Raw genomic sequence first — 12537 nt, 5'->3', positions numbered from 1 at the left:
AATAGTTTAATTATTCTGAATTAATTGTAATTTTTTTTACTACGAGAAAATAATATTGAGATGATTTGAACATGTGAAAGGATATGTGTGACGCAAGAAGATGTGAGAAGACGTTATTGTAATACGATTTAATGAAAAGTAAAGGTAGGCCGAAAAAGAGCTGAGGGAAGCCAAAAGGCAGGACATGATCCTAAAATTTGAAAGTTTGGAGGTTGAGTATTAAGGTAGAAGCCTGGCTAATAGCCTAATCACGTTTTATGTGCGAGAGATAAAGTGATATTTAGTATATATAATACTCGTATAGTCTCTTATTCTTTCGTGTGTATTACTGCATGTTGTCTCATTTATTTTGTACATGGCTATTTTATTGAGTTATTCATCAAAATTTCATTTATTTAATGACCAGAATTAAACGAAAATATACAGCTCAAAGATGTAGAACAAAAGTTCTTTTATTTGCATCAAGCTTTCGAGAGGCTCATTCAAGGCTTACTAGAACTAATTACCCAACAGAAATAAAAGCTTTAGTTTTGGCTCATCGAGGTAGGAATAAGATGTAATTCTTGCAGTTCTGCATTGAAAATATTATTTTTTAAAATTGAAAGTCTATTAAAAACCACCTCACAAAAATAAAAGAAAAATTTACATACATCATTCTTTCTCCGAACTCACTTATAAAATTGCGCTAAATATATTATATTTTATTATTAATATATAAACCACCACTTCAATTTTATTCTTTTATGCCCTTCACATATGTACCACCAAATGTTGGCACATTTTCAGTATTCCTTTCCTTCCCTGGCCATACCATACCCATACTTTAGCAAATGAAACTAAATTATTAAACATCTTTTTAGCCAAAAGAACAATTCTCTTGCTCTTTATTTTGAAACAATATTAATATAGTCAAACTCTTCTATAAAAATGTCATTTATTCCATATGTTTTTTTAACTGTTATAGTAAAATATTATTATATAATATGAAAAACTGGTTACAAAAAGAAAATTTGACTCTTATAATGAAATATTATGGTAAAATATTCATATTAATTATTGTTTCTTACGAGACGTGCACAGTTCAAAGTTGATAAGTAAAAGTACGTAACATATTTATGACCAAAAATTCAATTACACATATCTTTAATTTAAAACTATAAATTCATTACTAGAAAAACTGAATTTAGCAATGGCTAAATTTTATAGCAAAATTCGTCGCTAATTTTATTTAGCGACGAATTAGCAACATATTTTTGTTATCTACAAGCAAAATAGCGATAGATTAGCAACAAAATCCATAGTTAATTCTAGTGTTCTTTAGAAGTGAAAAATATTTTTTTTTTTTTTCTATGTCAAGTTAAATTAAAGACAAGCACATTAAAACGAAAATAATATTTTGATTGAAAATGTTTAATTAAGGAAGTAGGTCTGGTCATGAAAGGAGTGGGAAACAGCTAAGAATATATTCTGTGTTTTTAGTGTATATAAATAATACAAATAATATTGCGGGCATGATTTTTTTTTTTTAATGTTGTCCATTCTTTCTTTTGCAAAAAAAACCTTTGATTTGCCTTTTTTCTAAATCTAGGATGATAATTGGACAGCTTCCTTTTATGCTCTTTTATTGTGTACTTATATTCCGTTTCAAATAAGCATATGCTTTCTTAAGATTCCATGCTAATACAAATGCACGTGTTTTTCTAGCTATCATGACGTCAAAATTTTCATTAAAAAAATTAATATAAGAAGTTAAAAGTTAAAAGAATATATTGAATTTATATAAAATATAATTTGTTGACGAAGAAAATATTTGATTAAATTTGTGATGAGACAAAATTTTCAAAATTTATAATCAAACGCTAGCTAAATTTAAGTACACAGTGATCTTTTTGTTTGTTTAAACTAGCTTTTAAACTCTGATCTTTCCCATAGTACTCCATTATTATGTTCTACTATAGTATTAATTTATTATTTGTGGAGTATAATGAAAGTGACATTTCTCTCTTTGATTAATTTGGAGGCCAAAAGAACAAATGTGACTTTACATTGTGTTGATAAACAAGAAAAAAGATACATATTATATATGTGGTATATTATTTTGATTTTTTTGAATTACTCATTCCATATTTGATATTTGTATTGACATTTCAGCTAATTTGAATTTACGTCCCGTAAAATCTATTTAAGAGAAATATGCTCGAATCTCGATAACAATTTTTTTTTCTTCGACTATGTGGCAAACTTTGAGATTAAATAAATAAATTGCATAGTTCAATTCAAAATTAGTTTGTATAGGTCTGAGTTCACCATATCTTCAAAAACAATTATTTAATGCATACTTAATTAACTAACATTATCAACAAATCTGTGTTTGTACTGTATTACTATTACTTGTTTGACAAATGACTTATTTTTTGGGACCATGGATTATCTTTAATTTTTTAAATTTGGGGGGTGGGGATTGTATGTCTTAAGGGATTTAATGTCGATTTGACGTAATATACATCTATAAACACCATCTTGTCCAACAATCAGAACAAAATAACAATGTTGAATCAAACTACCTTCATCAATCAACTATCAGAATAAAATAATAATATCGTAGCAAGCCGCCCTTTCGTTTAATTGATACTAAGTGTACAACTATTGTCATAGTGAGTGCAATTGCATTTTGCAAAGTATAGCTATATATGTCCATCCATGGTGGGAGTAGTTATTATGTTAGATTAATTATTTCAATCTACAACTATATATTATATTTTTTATTTTTTAATTTATTAGAAAAATGACTTTTGGGTTGTGTCTAAAGGCATATTATATATTGGGAAAATCAAACATGTTTTTTAATGGATCAAAAAGACTTAAAAAGTATTGGGGTTTTGAAATCTTCTTTAACTCTAAACCATGATTTACATCTTTGACAAATGTGCACATTCAATGGTTGTAAAAGATCCCTAGCAATGAAATGATATATTGCATATAATAATCTTTGTCAATTTAACATATATATACACTGACTGACAACATAAGGCTTGATATTATTTTATTTTCCAAGTTACCATAAGATTCAATATGAAGAGCACTTGTAGCATAAGATGGATCTATAACGTAACATATGAGTTCACGTGAAACTAATATCTTTTGCTTAGAACTTATAATATCAATATGTATTAAGACATCTATAAATATTTGACTGTAAATCCAATTATTATATAACTAATATATATAAAAAGTTGAATTTTGCTAGAAGAAGAATGAAATGATATATTGCATATAATAATCTTTGTCAATTTAACATATATATACACTGACTGACAACATAAGGCTCAATATTATTTTATTTTCCAAGTTACCATAAGATTCAATATGAAGAGCACTTGTAGCATAAGAATGGATCTATAACGTAACTTATGAGTTCACGTGAAACTAATATCTTTTGCTTAGAACTTATAATATCAATATGTATTAAGACATCTATAAATATTTGACTGTAAATCCAATTATTATATAACTAATATATATAAAAAGTTGAATTTTGCTAGAAGAAGAATGAAATAATGGTTGTTTTAACTCACTATCTCTATTACTGTCACAGCTGCAAATACTAGGAAGAGAGTACCACCAATATAGGCAATAACCTGAAATAGACATTTTGTTCATTAATAAAATGTGCAAATAAACATCAAACATATCAAATATCTGGAAAAAAAAGAGAAGAGAATCTTTAGGTGCATTTGGTACGACAAAAGTCATTTATGAGAAATCAAACGTTTTTCATAAGAAAATCATTTCTCGAAAGAGGAAAATCAACTTCCATCACTTATGAGCGGAAGTCATTTTCCTTTTTAGAGTGATGATAAATATTATAAACGAGACGTGACATGTTGCTAAAAATAAGGCATTTTTCATGTTTAACAAGATATGATTTAGTCCAAAGTTTTCCAGATGACTTCTTCAGTCAACTGGAAAAAAAATACTAACTAATGAAGGTAGGTAATAGGATGATTAAGAAAAGAAATTTGGGTTAAGCACTGTTTGTCGCGTAATCATGAGATTATTTAAACTGGAAAGATCTGGTTGGGAGATTTGACTTAAAAAATACAGTTTCTTTTTTATTCATTATGTAGTTAATTATTCCACAAGCAACTCATAATAAAATATTATATGAACTCTGTTGAGTCTAACCAGAGGTATTAAGAGTAGTTTTAAGTACGGAGAAGGGTGAAAAATGCCCCTGAACTATCAGAAATAGAACAAACTTACCGTCTGTTTGGTTTTTGGTCCAAGAACACACCTGAACTATTAGAAATGGGACGAAAATGCCCTTGTTGTTAGCAAACCGGCCCAATTATGCCCATATGAGCCATATCCTATTAACGGGCATAATTGGACGAGTTAGCGAATGACGAGGGTATTTTTGTCATTTTCTAATAGTTCAAGTGCATTTTTGGACCAAAACTAAATGAAGGGTACTTTATTCTATTTCTAATAGTTCAAGAGCATTTTTGACCCTTTTCCGTTTTAAGTACTTGAAAGAAATGAAGAGATGTTATGCCAGTGTGTACTTCATTACTGCTAAAAAGTATGAACTTTTTCTACTTGGCAATTTGAAAAAAGGAACATTTTCTTGTTATAGTGGTTTCCGTAGAAGAAATCTAGACGATAAATCTGTTTCAAGCAGAAGATTCAGAGGATCAAATAAATGTCTGTCTCTTTAATTATTCAGATAGAGTAGTCTTACCTTCTCAGACAGGAATGTCCCCAGTAAAGAACCTCCAAGAACAGCCAACTGCAACGAAAATTTCACCAACAATCAACTTTTTACGCGTATTGGATGCCAACAAGCAAGAAAAAGAGTTAATGCACCGATATATCAATATGGTCACGTTCATTTAACTAAAATGATGTCGGTTAGAAATTTAACCACGGTACTCTTACGTCTAGATAAAAGTTGCACTATGCAATTCATTGAAGGTTTTCAAGTCTTTTAAACACTATCTTGCATATCTTGAAGAAAATTTCCTTTAGATGTTCTACTTGCTATTATTTGCAAAAGAAGTCGCGTTGCAGATTGTACATGATACCTGTAAACAGAAATGTTTAGTTAAAAGTCTGTATTTACCAAAGTCGCAGCTCCGTGGCCGGCTAATGCCCCTCCAATGACTCCAAGAGGTGAAGATGCAGCAGCAAGAGCTGAAAGTAGATATTGTGTACTTGAAGTTAATAATCAAGTCTTGGACTCGTAGATGAATTCATCCAACAGAGATTGAAATTCATAAGAAAGTGTTTGCTTATTCAGCGTCCGTGAATGTTTTCAGATTGCATAATGTCTGGCTGTTTAGAAAAGAATAGACTCTTGTACAAGTTGATTCATAAGACGAACAAATGGTAAAAACATAAGTTTCTGCATGAAACTGTGTATAACTAACCTATTGTAGAAAAAAATGATTTGTCACCCCACTCAGCAACAAATACCAATGCAAATGTACTAACGATGGTGCTTGCAGCAGACAATAGTCCAGCACCATTTCCTGAAAATTCCGAAACTGCCAGCTCGGCCTGGTGTCAAAAGCAAAGAGGTCCACAATTAGAATATGCTCATTTGCTGAAGCCCCAAACGTTTTAACTTTCCAATAGACGTCTGATAATGAAGCGTTGTTCGGTGAATCTTAGTAGCTCAGTTGGTTAACTACCTTTCACCTTGTTGGTGAGGGTTCGACTCCCCACCTTGTAATCCCTTCCCATATTTACCCTTCCCCTAACCCCATTTTTTTGCAGTGATTCTACTTGTCATCTTGAAAAAAAAGAAAAATACTTAATAGCAGAAGGAATGCTGATAGGATTACCTCTTTCTGCTCCTCTTCTGCTTTCATGCCATCGCTGGAGGAGGCATCAAGCAAGGTTGACACTCCAAAATACACCTGTGACAAAATTGAATATTGTCAGACATGTCAACTTCACATGACATGTGGGTGCAAGTCATATCGTGAATTAAATAGTAGGATCATGCGTTACCAGAAGGCAAACTGCAGCAATATCATCTACTGGCAAATCATTTCCACCTAACCTGCATTTAGGAAGCTGCATCAGGGTATAACAGATGAACCACTCGTGATATTTCTGTTATTTAAAGATTTGGAGGATGCTATTGAAGTCCGTTTGATGAAATGAAGTGATTCATCTAAGTTACAAGTATTTCTTTTTTCCTTACTCCAAGAGTGAAAAGACAAAACGATGGTTTGTAGGTTGAGATAACGAGCAGGAGATTTTTAACATATAAGAAGTTAATACACCAGAAAACATATTTGGATAAAAATGAAGAAGGGCAAACATTTCCCACACAGAAATGTGGTACAAGGTCAGTGGACACAACCTAAGGTAAGCAATTTGAACATAATTTACAGCAACGGTCATGGACCTTTAACACATCAGTTCACATTCTATAGTTACAATATTGATATATACTAGTTTTGGTACATATTACCCGACTTCCGAAGTAATTTGTAATATCCTGTTTGCTCAAATTTCTAATCGAAATAACAATAACAACATGATAAGGTTAGAGAGTTTGTAGGAGCATTAACCCAGAAAAACATGGCAAATCAAATTGCATTTAGGAGAAATAGTTAAATGATCCAAAGCACACTACAAAATTAAAGTAAAGAGTAGAGGATGTTAGGCTCTTCGATTTTCTGAAAAGTAAGATCTAAGAAATGAAATGGACGTGATGCAGGAATATTGAATAGAATCCTCCTTCTATGAATTGTCGTAATTTCTTACAATCTGCTTTTTTAGTAGGTGGAGTTTATACATACTTAAGATACATAATTATGCCAAACGAAAAGGTTAAAGAACCTGAAAGGAAGAACATCATCGACATAGTGGAAAGTTCGTCCGAGAACAACGGATATGATTGTCATTACCCTGCAAATGACACAGACAGAATTAACATAAAGAGAACAAATTCCAGTTTTGTTTGGTTAGGGTGATAAGATGGGTTTCTGAATAAAACATCTTCCAGGATATTTAAAAAGTTGTGCTGGATAAGTTGCATTGACCTTATTGAGTTCTTCAATCTCTTAATATTAACACGAGAACCAAATGTTATAAGAAACTAGTCAGGAATATATGTTAGCTCTTGAAAAGGAAACATTGTGTTCACGTGTATCAGATACAGAAGATAAGAGGACATAGTTAATATTGAATGCTGAAAGATAACATACCCAAGTGCGCCAAAAGTCCCAAGGAAAGTGACAACGGCTGAGTTCCTAGCAGCTAAAAGAGCCTGCTCATATCAAATGAAAATCCAAATTAGTCATGGAAGTATAATGAGGACTTATAAGAAAGAAATGTTTCTGTTGACCACATGATAACATAACAAATCAGACGGAGTTTCTCTTCGATGAGGCACATGAAAAAATCATTTCTATCATCATTTTATTCAGACAGTAATGTATCATCTTTATTTAGCTTTTGAATGATAAATCCCCTTACAGCAATAAAGAAGGTTTTGTCCCCAAGCTCAGAAAAGAATATCAACAAGAACGCCTGCGAAAAAAGAAGGAAAAGGAGGTTTAATTACTCTCTGGTGAAACATTTTTCCTTCACAATCTCAAATAAAGTATAGTATGAGGAGAAAAAAAAGGCAATACAGATGAAAATTTGTGTATGTGTTCCTTGAAGGAGAATAAAGCAAGATACAAATGTCGGCGGATGCTGCATGAAATGATTTCCATGTACTGAGTTATTATCCTTGGCATTGTTATTTCGTTTTTTCCATTATTTCCTTTTTCAGATAAGGTAAAACAACAGAGAGATTTTAGAAATGGAAGCTGCTGAGAGATTTTCCTAACTGAAGCAAAACCTGTGCTTAAATCTCCGAGGTCCCCGAAGAAAGGAAACGACTGCAAGCCAGTGGCAACCTCTGAAGCAGCACTTGCTTGTTGTGTGAACAGAAGAGTGAAAAGCCCAGAAAGGACAACAGCTTTCAGATAATTGTTCTCTGGCATGTCTAAAACTTGAACAGAAGTGCTTTGATTTTTCCTCTTTAACAATGCTGTTCTGTTTGTACTACTGCATTCATCGACACCATAAGCCGACCTTGTGATGTAGCATCTTTTGTAGTTCCTAGTCCTGACCACCTGAGAAGAATCCAGAATGTCAGATCATATATCTTCACAGTGAGACTTAAAACTTTTAAGTTCGAGATAATCAAATTACCAATGCATAAAAAAGCTCTAATACAACAAGAATAAACTGAGTAATCTCAAGGAACTAGTGGAAAGGATCCGATTTCATAACTCTAGTCTAGTTTAATACAACTATGATTGTCAAAGTAGTAGGGGCGTTAAATATGGGTCTACGATCCATGAGTTAATAGGAAGAAGCAGAATTTGGCTAATGAAATGCTTTCCAGGAAAAATATATGTGCTTAGTATATCACAATTCTCGCAGAAAAGCTTACCTTTTCTTTTCCACCCCTTTAAGCAGATAAGTTATTTAGTCCAAAAAAAATCACTCTACAACCATTTGGATTTTACGGAATGAAGTAGGAAAAATTAAAATTGAAGAAAAGGAAAAAACCTTGGAGATGTCCTCAAACCATCCAAGTTGTTTGCAAAGAGAATGCCGCCTAGAAAACCTGCAGACAACCCAATCAGGAAAAACAACAACATCTACTACTACGCCTTAGTCCCAAACATATTGGAGTCGACTTTATGAATCCTCACTTCTTCATTCAAGTTCAATTGATCATATCATCATATAATATTATAACAAATAAAACAAACATAGCCAATCTTTATTTTCACAATTCCAGAAACTGAAATGTTGAGTACCTAAAATTGTCCTATCTAAATTTAGATGAGGTGGTTTTCACAATTCTACAATGTTCAATTGAGCCTATATCACTAAAATTATAGTGAATTGCTCATCTCCTCTCGTGGATGTAGGTCGATTGACTAAATCACATTAAATATTTGTGTCTTTTGGTATATTTTTACTTTGCTAGCTTACACACGACACCTAATAATTTCGGTCCTAACACAATGTTCAAATGAGCAAAAACATGAAAATTCACTAAAATTTCAGTAAATATTGAAATTTCGAACCCATAAAGTTTAAATCTTGGATTCGCATATCATATATCCAGATGTTGTACTAGTATTTTCATAATCAAAATGTATGGACACCCTTCTACCAGCTGACAACAAACAAGAACAAAATAACCCCAGATAATAATAAAAAAGAAAACTTTAGCTGAAATTGAAACAGTTCATGCTCAATTAATTCAAGAAAAGACTAAAAAGGGCAGCTAAAGAAACAATTTTTACCTGGAAATTGCAATTAGAGGAGGATTAGCAGGGGAGAAATTAGGAAATGCAAATGAGGGTCTAAATAGAAAGCTGCTGCTCTCACAAGAGAGCACTAGGCTTCGCATTCTTGAATTTTTTTTTACCAGAATTTAGGAGCAGAAAAAATTGATTTTTGAGAAAGATAAGAGAAGAAGAAAGGGGAGTGGACAGAACCAGGACAATTCTGGATAACCTCATCAAAAAGGCGCGCCAGTTAAACCGTTTCATGTTTTTTTTTTTTTAATCGTCGTCGAGTGTTCGTATTGAAATTTGATTAAATAAAAGGAGGTATACATATTCCTATTATCAGAAAATCCAAACTTTTTAATTGCTTTTAATACTTTATATTTAAATTTTATCCATCGAAATCACTCATTGGAAGGTTGAATTTATGATAACTATGACTTTTTTTTTGTTATAAAATATAGTTATGTGACTTTGATAAAAGAATATTATAGTTATGTGATTTTTGTGCACTTTTCAACTAAAGTGATATTTCACCCTAAACTTGAAAACTTAAATTAAAAAATAAGAAAGACTTACTTTAGTGTGGCACATATTTTTCCTTTCATTTGTATTTTTGACTAAATATTTGAGAAACATAATATACAAAGTACAGGTTAATTGGCTCTCAAATTTCATATTATATATGCACTTTAAAAGCTTATTATAAATTGAAACCTCCATACAGAAATTAAACTGAAGGATGAAACAAAATCAATAACCACACAAATTACAACTCATAAAGAAAAAAAAAACAAAGAGAAGTGAAGAAATCAACATGAAAAAGCGAATCACGGCAAAAGGACAGTCAGTCCAGTGTAGTCCAGTGTGCACTAAGCTCTCGTTATATTGAAGGTCCAGAGAAGAGCTACATCGCTAGCAAAAACTATAGTAATTTCCAACACTCGTATAACTTAACATGAACACGAAGTCGAAAATAAACACTTCCTTCAAATGCATCAGTACTCAATGTTGCAATTCCTCTAGTCATGAAAAAATCACCTGTTCCACCAATTACTGAAATGTCCCTAGTCTTATTCATCAATGGATCATGTCCAGCAAAATTTAAACTCCCTTTATAATCAGTATTATTAAACACAAATGAAAAACCAAGCCAAGAACTAAAAGTATCTTTTTGATCATAAAAATACATCCCTTGTGCCCTTCCAATTGGAGGTGAATGTAAATTATTATCAAGGGTAATAGGGTCATCAAATACAATCATGTCCCCAAAGTTGTTAGGGCTTGACATTATGGTCCTATTACCCCAATCCGGCGCACCGACTATAGCTGAAGTCGCGTTTTTATAATTTTCCCCGTTGTAAACTATGTCGTGAAAGAAAAATACCATTTCTTTACAAGGAGCGTGAGCGCGATGAGTGTAGCTGTGAGCAGAAATGGAGAGAAGAAGGAATGGAAAGAATAAAAATGTGAATAATGACTTAGAGGAATACATTTTGTTACACAAAATTTGTTAAGTGATGGGATGGATTGGTTACATTTAGTCACTTTATATAGTACTTTTTTTTGTCGAGTAATTAAATTAATAAGTACCTAATTATTAGCTGGGATAGTGATGTATCATCATCATAAATTTATTGGATTAATTAATTAACCACATATATTTAATTAGTTCTAATATTTGAGATTTGGTTTCATTTGTTGAACCTGCCTTAGCTAACACATGTTTAGCTAAAATTAAGTAACTATAGTGGATATAAACAATAGGTTTAATTATTATGTATCATGTGGATGAAGAATCTACCAAACTCAAAATTATTTGATCACAACTCACACCTTTTTTTTACGACGGAAGTAAAAGTTCATCGATCTTAATAACTTTCGTACAAATAATATATTTATATTAAGAAATTTACGCATTTTAAGTTTAGAAATAGTGCGTGAAGTTATTTTAATATTTTTGAATTCATGAAGTTGAAATTCTGACGCTTCTAATTCATTAGGTTGATTAGGAGAGGGAAGTACTATAACTAATTAATCAAATTAGATTCCCTAATTATTAACTCAACAAAGAAACAGTTGACCAGACAGTAGGAACAAAAAAGTCAATAATAAAAACGTAAAAAACTACTGATATATATAATTATAGTATAAACTACCAACCTTTTCTGAAAGATTCGACCTACGTAAACAATATTTATTTTTCTGATTAACCGACAATGTTGAACTAAAAAATAATGATTATAACAATAAAATATTCAGTGAGATTTAGGAATAGTAATATATACGAAAATCTTATTCATACGATCATACGTTAGGAAGAATAGAGAGGTTGTTTTTAAAAGACCTTTGACTTAAGTAACTAAAAAATAGTGGGTAACTATATCAATTTCAATAATATTCAAATAGATTAGAATCACTGAATGGCTGAAATATAATCGATGAATCTCGATGTATACTGATAAGGAGGGATTTGGCTTATTTTATTACACCATATGTCTACGCTTGGATGTGGTAGACAAAATCCAAGAAAATATGAAGCATTAACGTTGTATAGTACTTATCAAGTTTATAATCACCATGAGAAGTCCGGTAAAATGATTTAGATCCTTTCACTTTTAAATTAAAGAAAGGTATAGAGTTTCAGCCGAAAATAAAAAAAATCCTCGATAAAGATCACACTTCCCCATCAACGAAATTTAAATTGTGGAAATATAATCAATAGATTTCATATACCAAATAATTATATCAAATAAAACATCATATATTAGATAGCAATATATCCTTCAACACAAAAAAAAAAACAATCAATAAACCCCCTCCTTCCCACCACCCCACACATTCACCAAGAAAAACGACTATTACAACAACACCAATAATAAATTAATAATCATAACAATAGGGTCTAAAATTACTATCATCAACAAGAACAATAATTTAATAGCAATAACGTCTAAAATTATTATCAGCATTAGTAAAGTTTATTATCGACACATAGTTAAAAATAATCTTGAGCCTTCAATGAAATTTATGTTGTGACTTGTGTGAATCAAACTGCTAATCAAACAATAAATTTCAGATACCAAATGATTATATCAAAATAAAACTTCATATATCAGATAGGATTCTTCGAATCTTTAACCAACAATATATCTTTCAACACAAAGAAAGAAACAATCAATAACCCCCCCCCCCGCCTCCCCCACCCCCCACCCCTCCC

At 31.5% G+C, this 12537-nt stretch overlaps 2 protein-coding genes across 2 annotated transcripts; both read right to left on the bottom strand.

The window, feature by feature from the left end:
- Window positions 1–3415: 3415 nt before the first annotated feature.
- On the bottom strand, window positions 3416–9534 carry LOC102604818 (GDT1-like protein 1, chloroplastic). Its single transcript, XM_006343848.2, has 12 exons — window positions 9333–9534; window positions 8584–8641; window positions 7854–8141; window positions 7495–7548; window positions 7224–7285; window positions 6856–6924; window positions 6016–6067; window positions 5847–5921; window positions 5430–5559; window positions 5123–5193; window positions 4742–4789; window positions 3416–3638 (listed from the first exon to the last, which is right to left on the bottom strand). Exons 1-12 carry the CDS (start codon window positions 9437–9439, stop codon window positions 3567–3569), a joined length of 1086 nt encoding a protein of 361 aa, XP_006343910.1. The 5' UTR covers window positions 9440–9534; the 3' UTR covers window positions 3416–3566.
- A 443-nt stretch (window positions 9535–9977) lies between these two features.
- LOC102604484 (disease resistance response protein 206-like) lies at window positions 9978–10824 on the bottom strand. Its single transcript, XM_006343847.2, has one exon. It carries the CDS (start codon window positions 10810–10812, stop codon window positions 10243–10245), a length of 570 nt encoding a protein of 189 aa, XP_006343909.1. The 5' UTR covers window positions 10813–10824; the 3' UTR covers window positions 9978–10242.
- Between the last annotated feature and the right edge of the window lie 1713 nt (window positions 10825–12537).

Source organism: Solanum tuberosum, unplaced genomic scaffold, assembly GCF_000226075.1.
Source record: "Solanum tuberosum cultivar DM 1-3 516 R44 unplaced genomic scaffold, SolTub_3.0 scf00048, whole genome shotgun sequence".
NCBI lineage: Eukaryota > Viridiplantae > Streptophyta > Magnoliopsida > Solanales > Solanaceae > Solanum > Solanum tuberosum.
The sequence above is the reverse complement of the archived record's forward strand: the minus strand, read 5'-3'. Positions and strand labels throughout refer to the sequence as shown.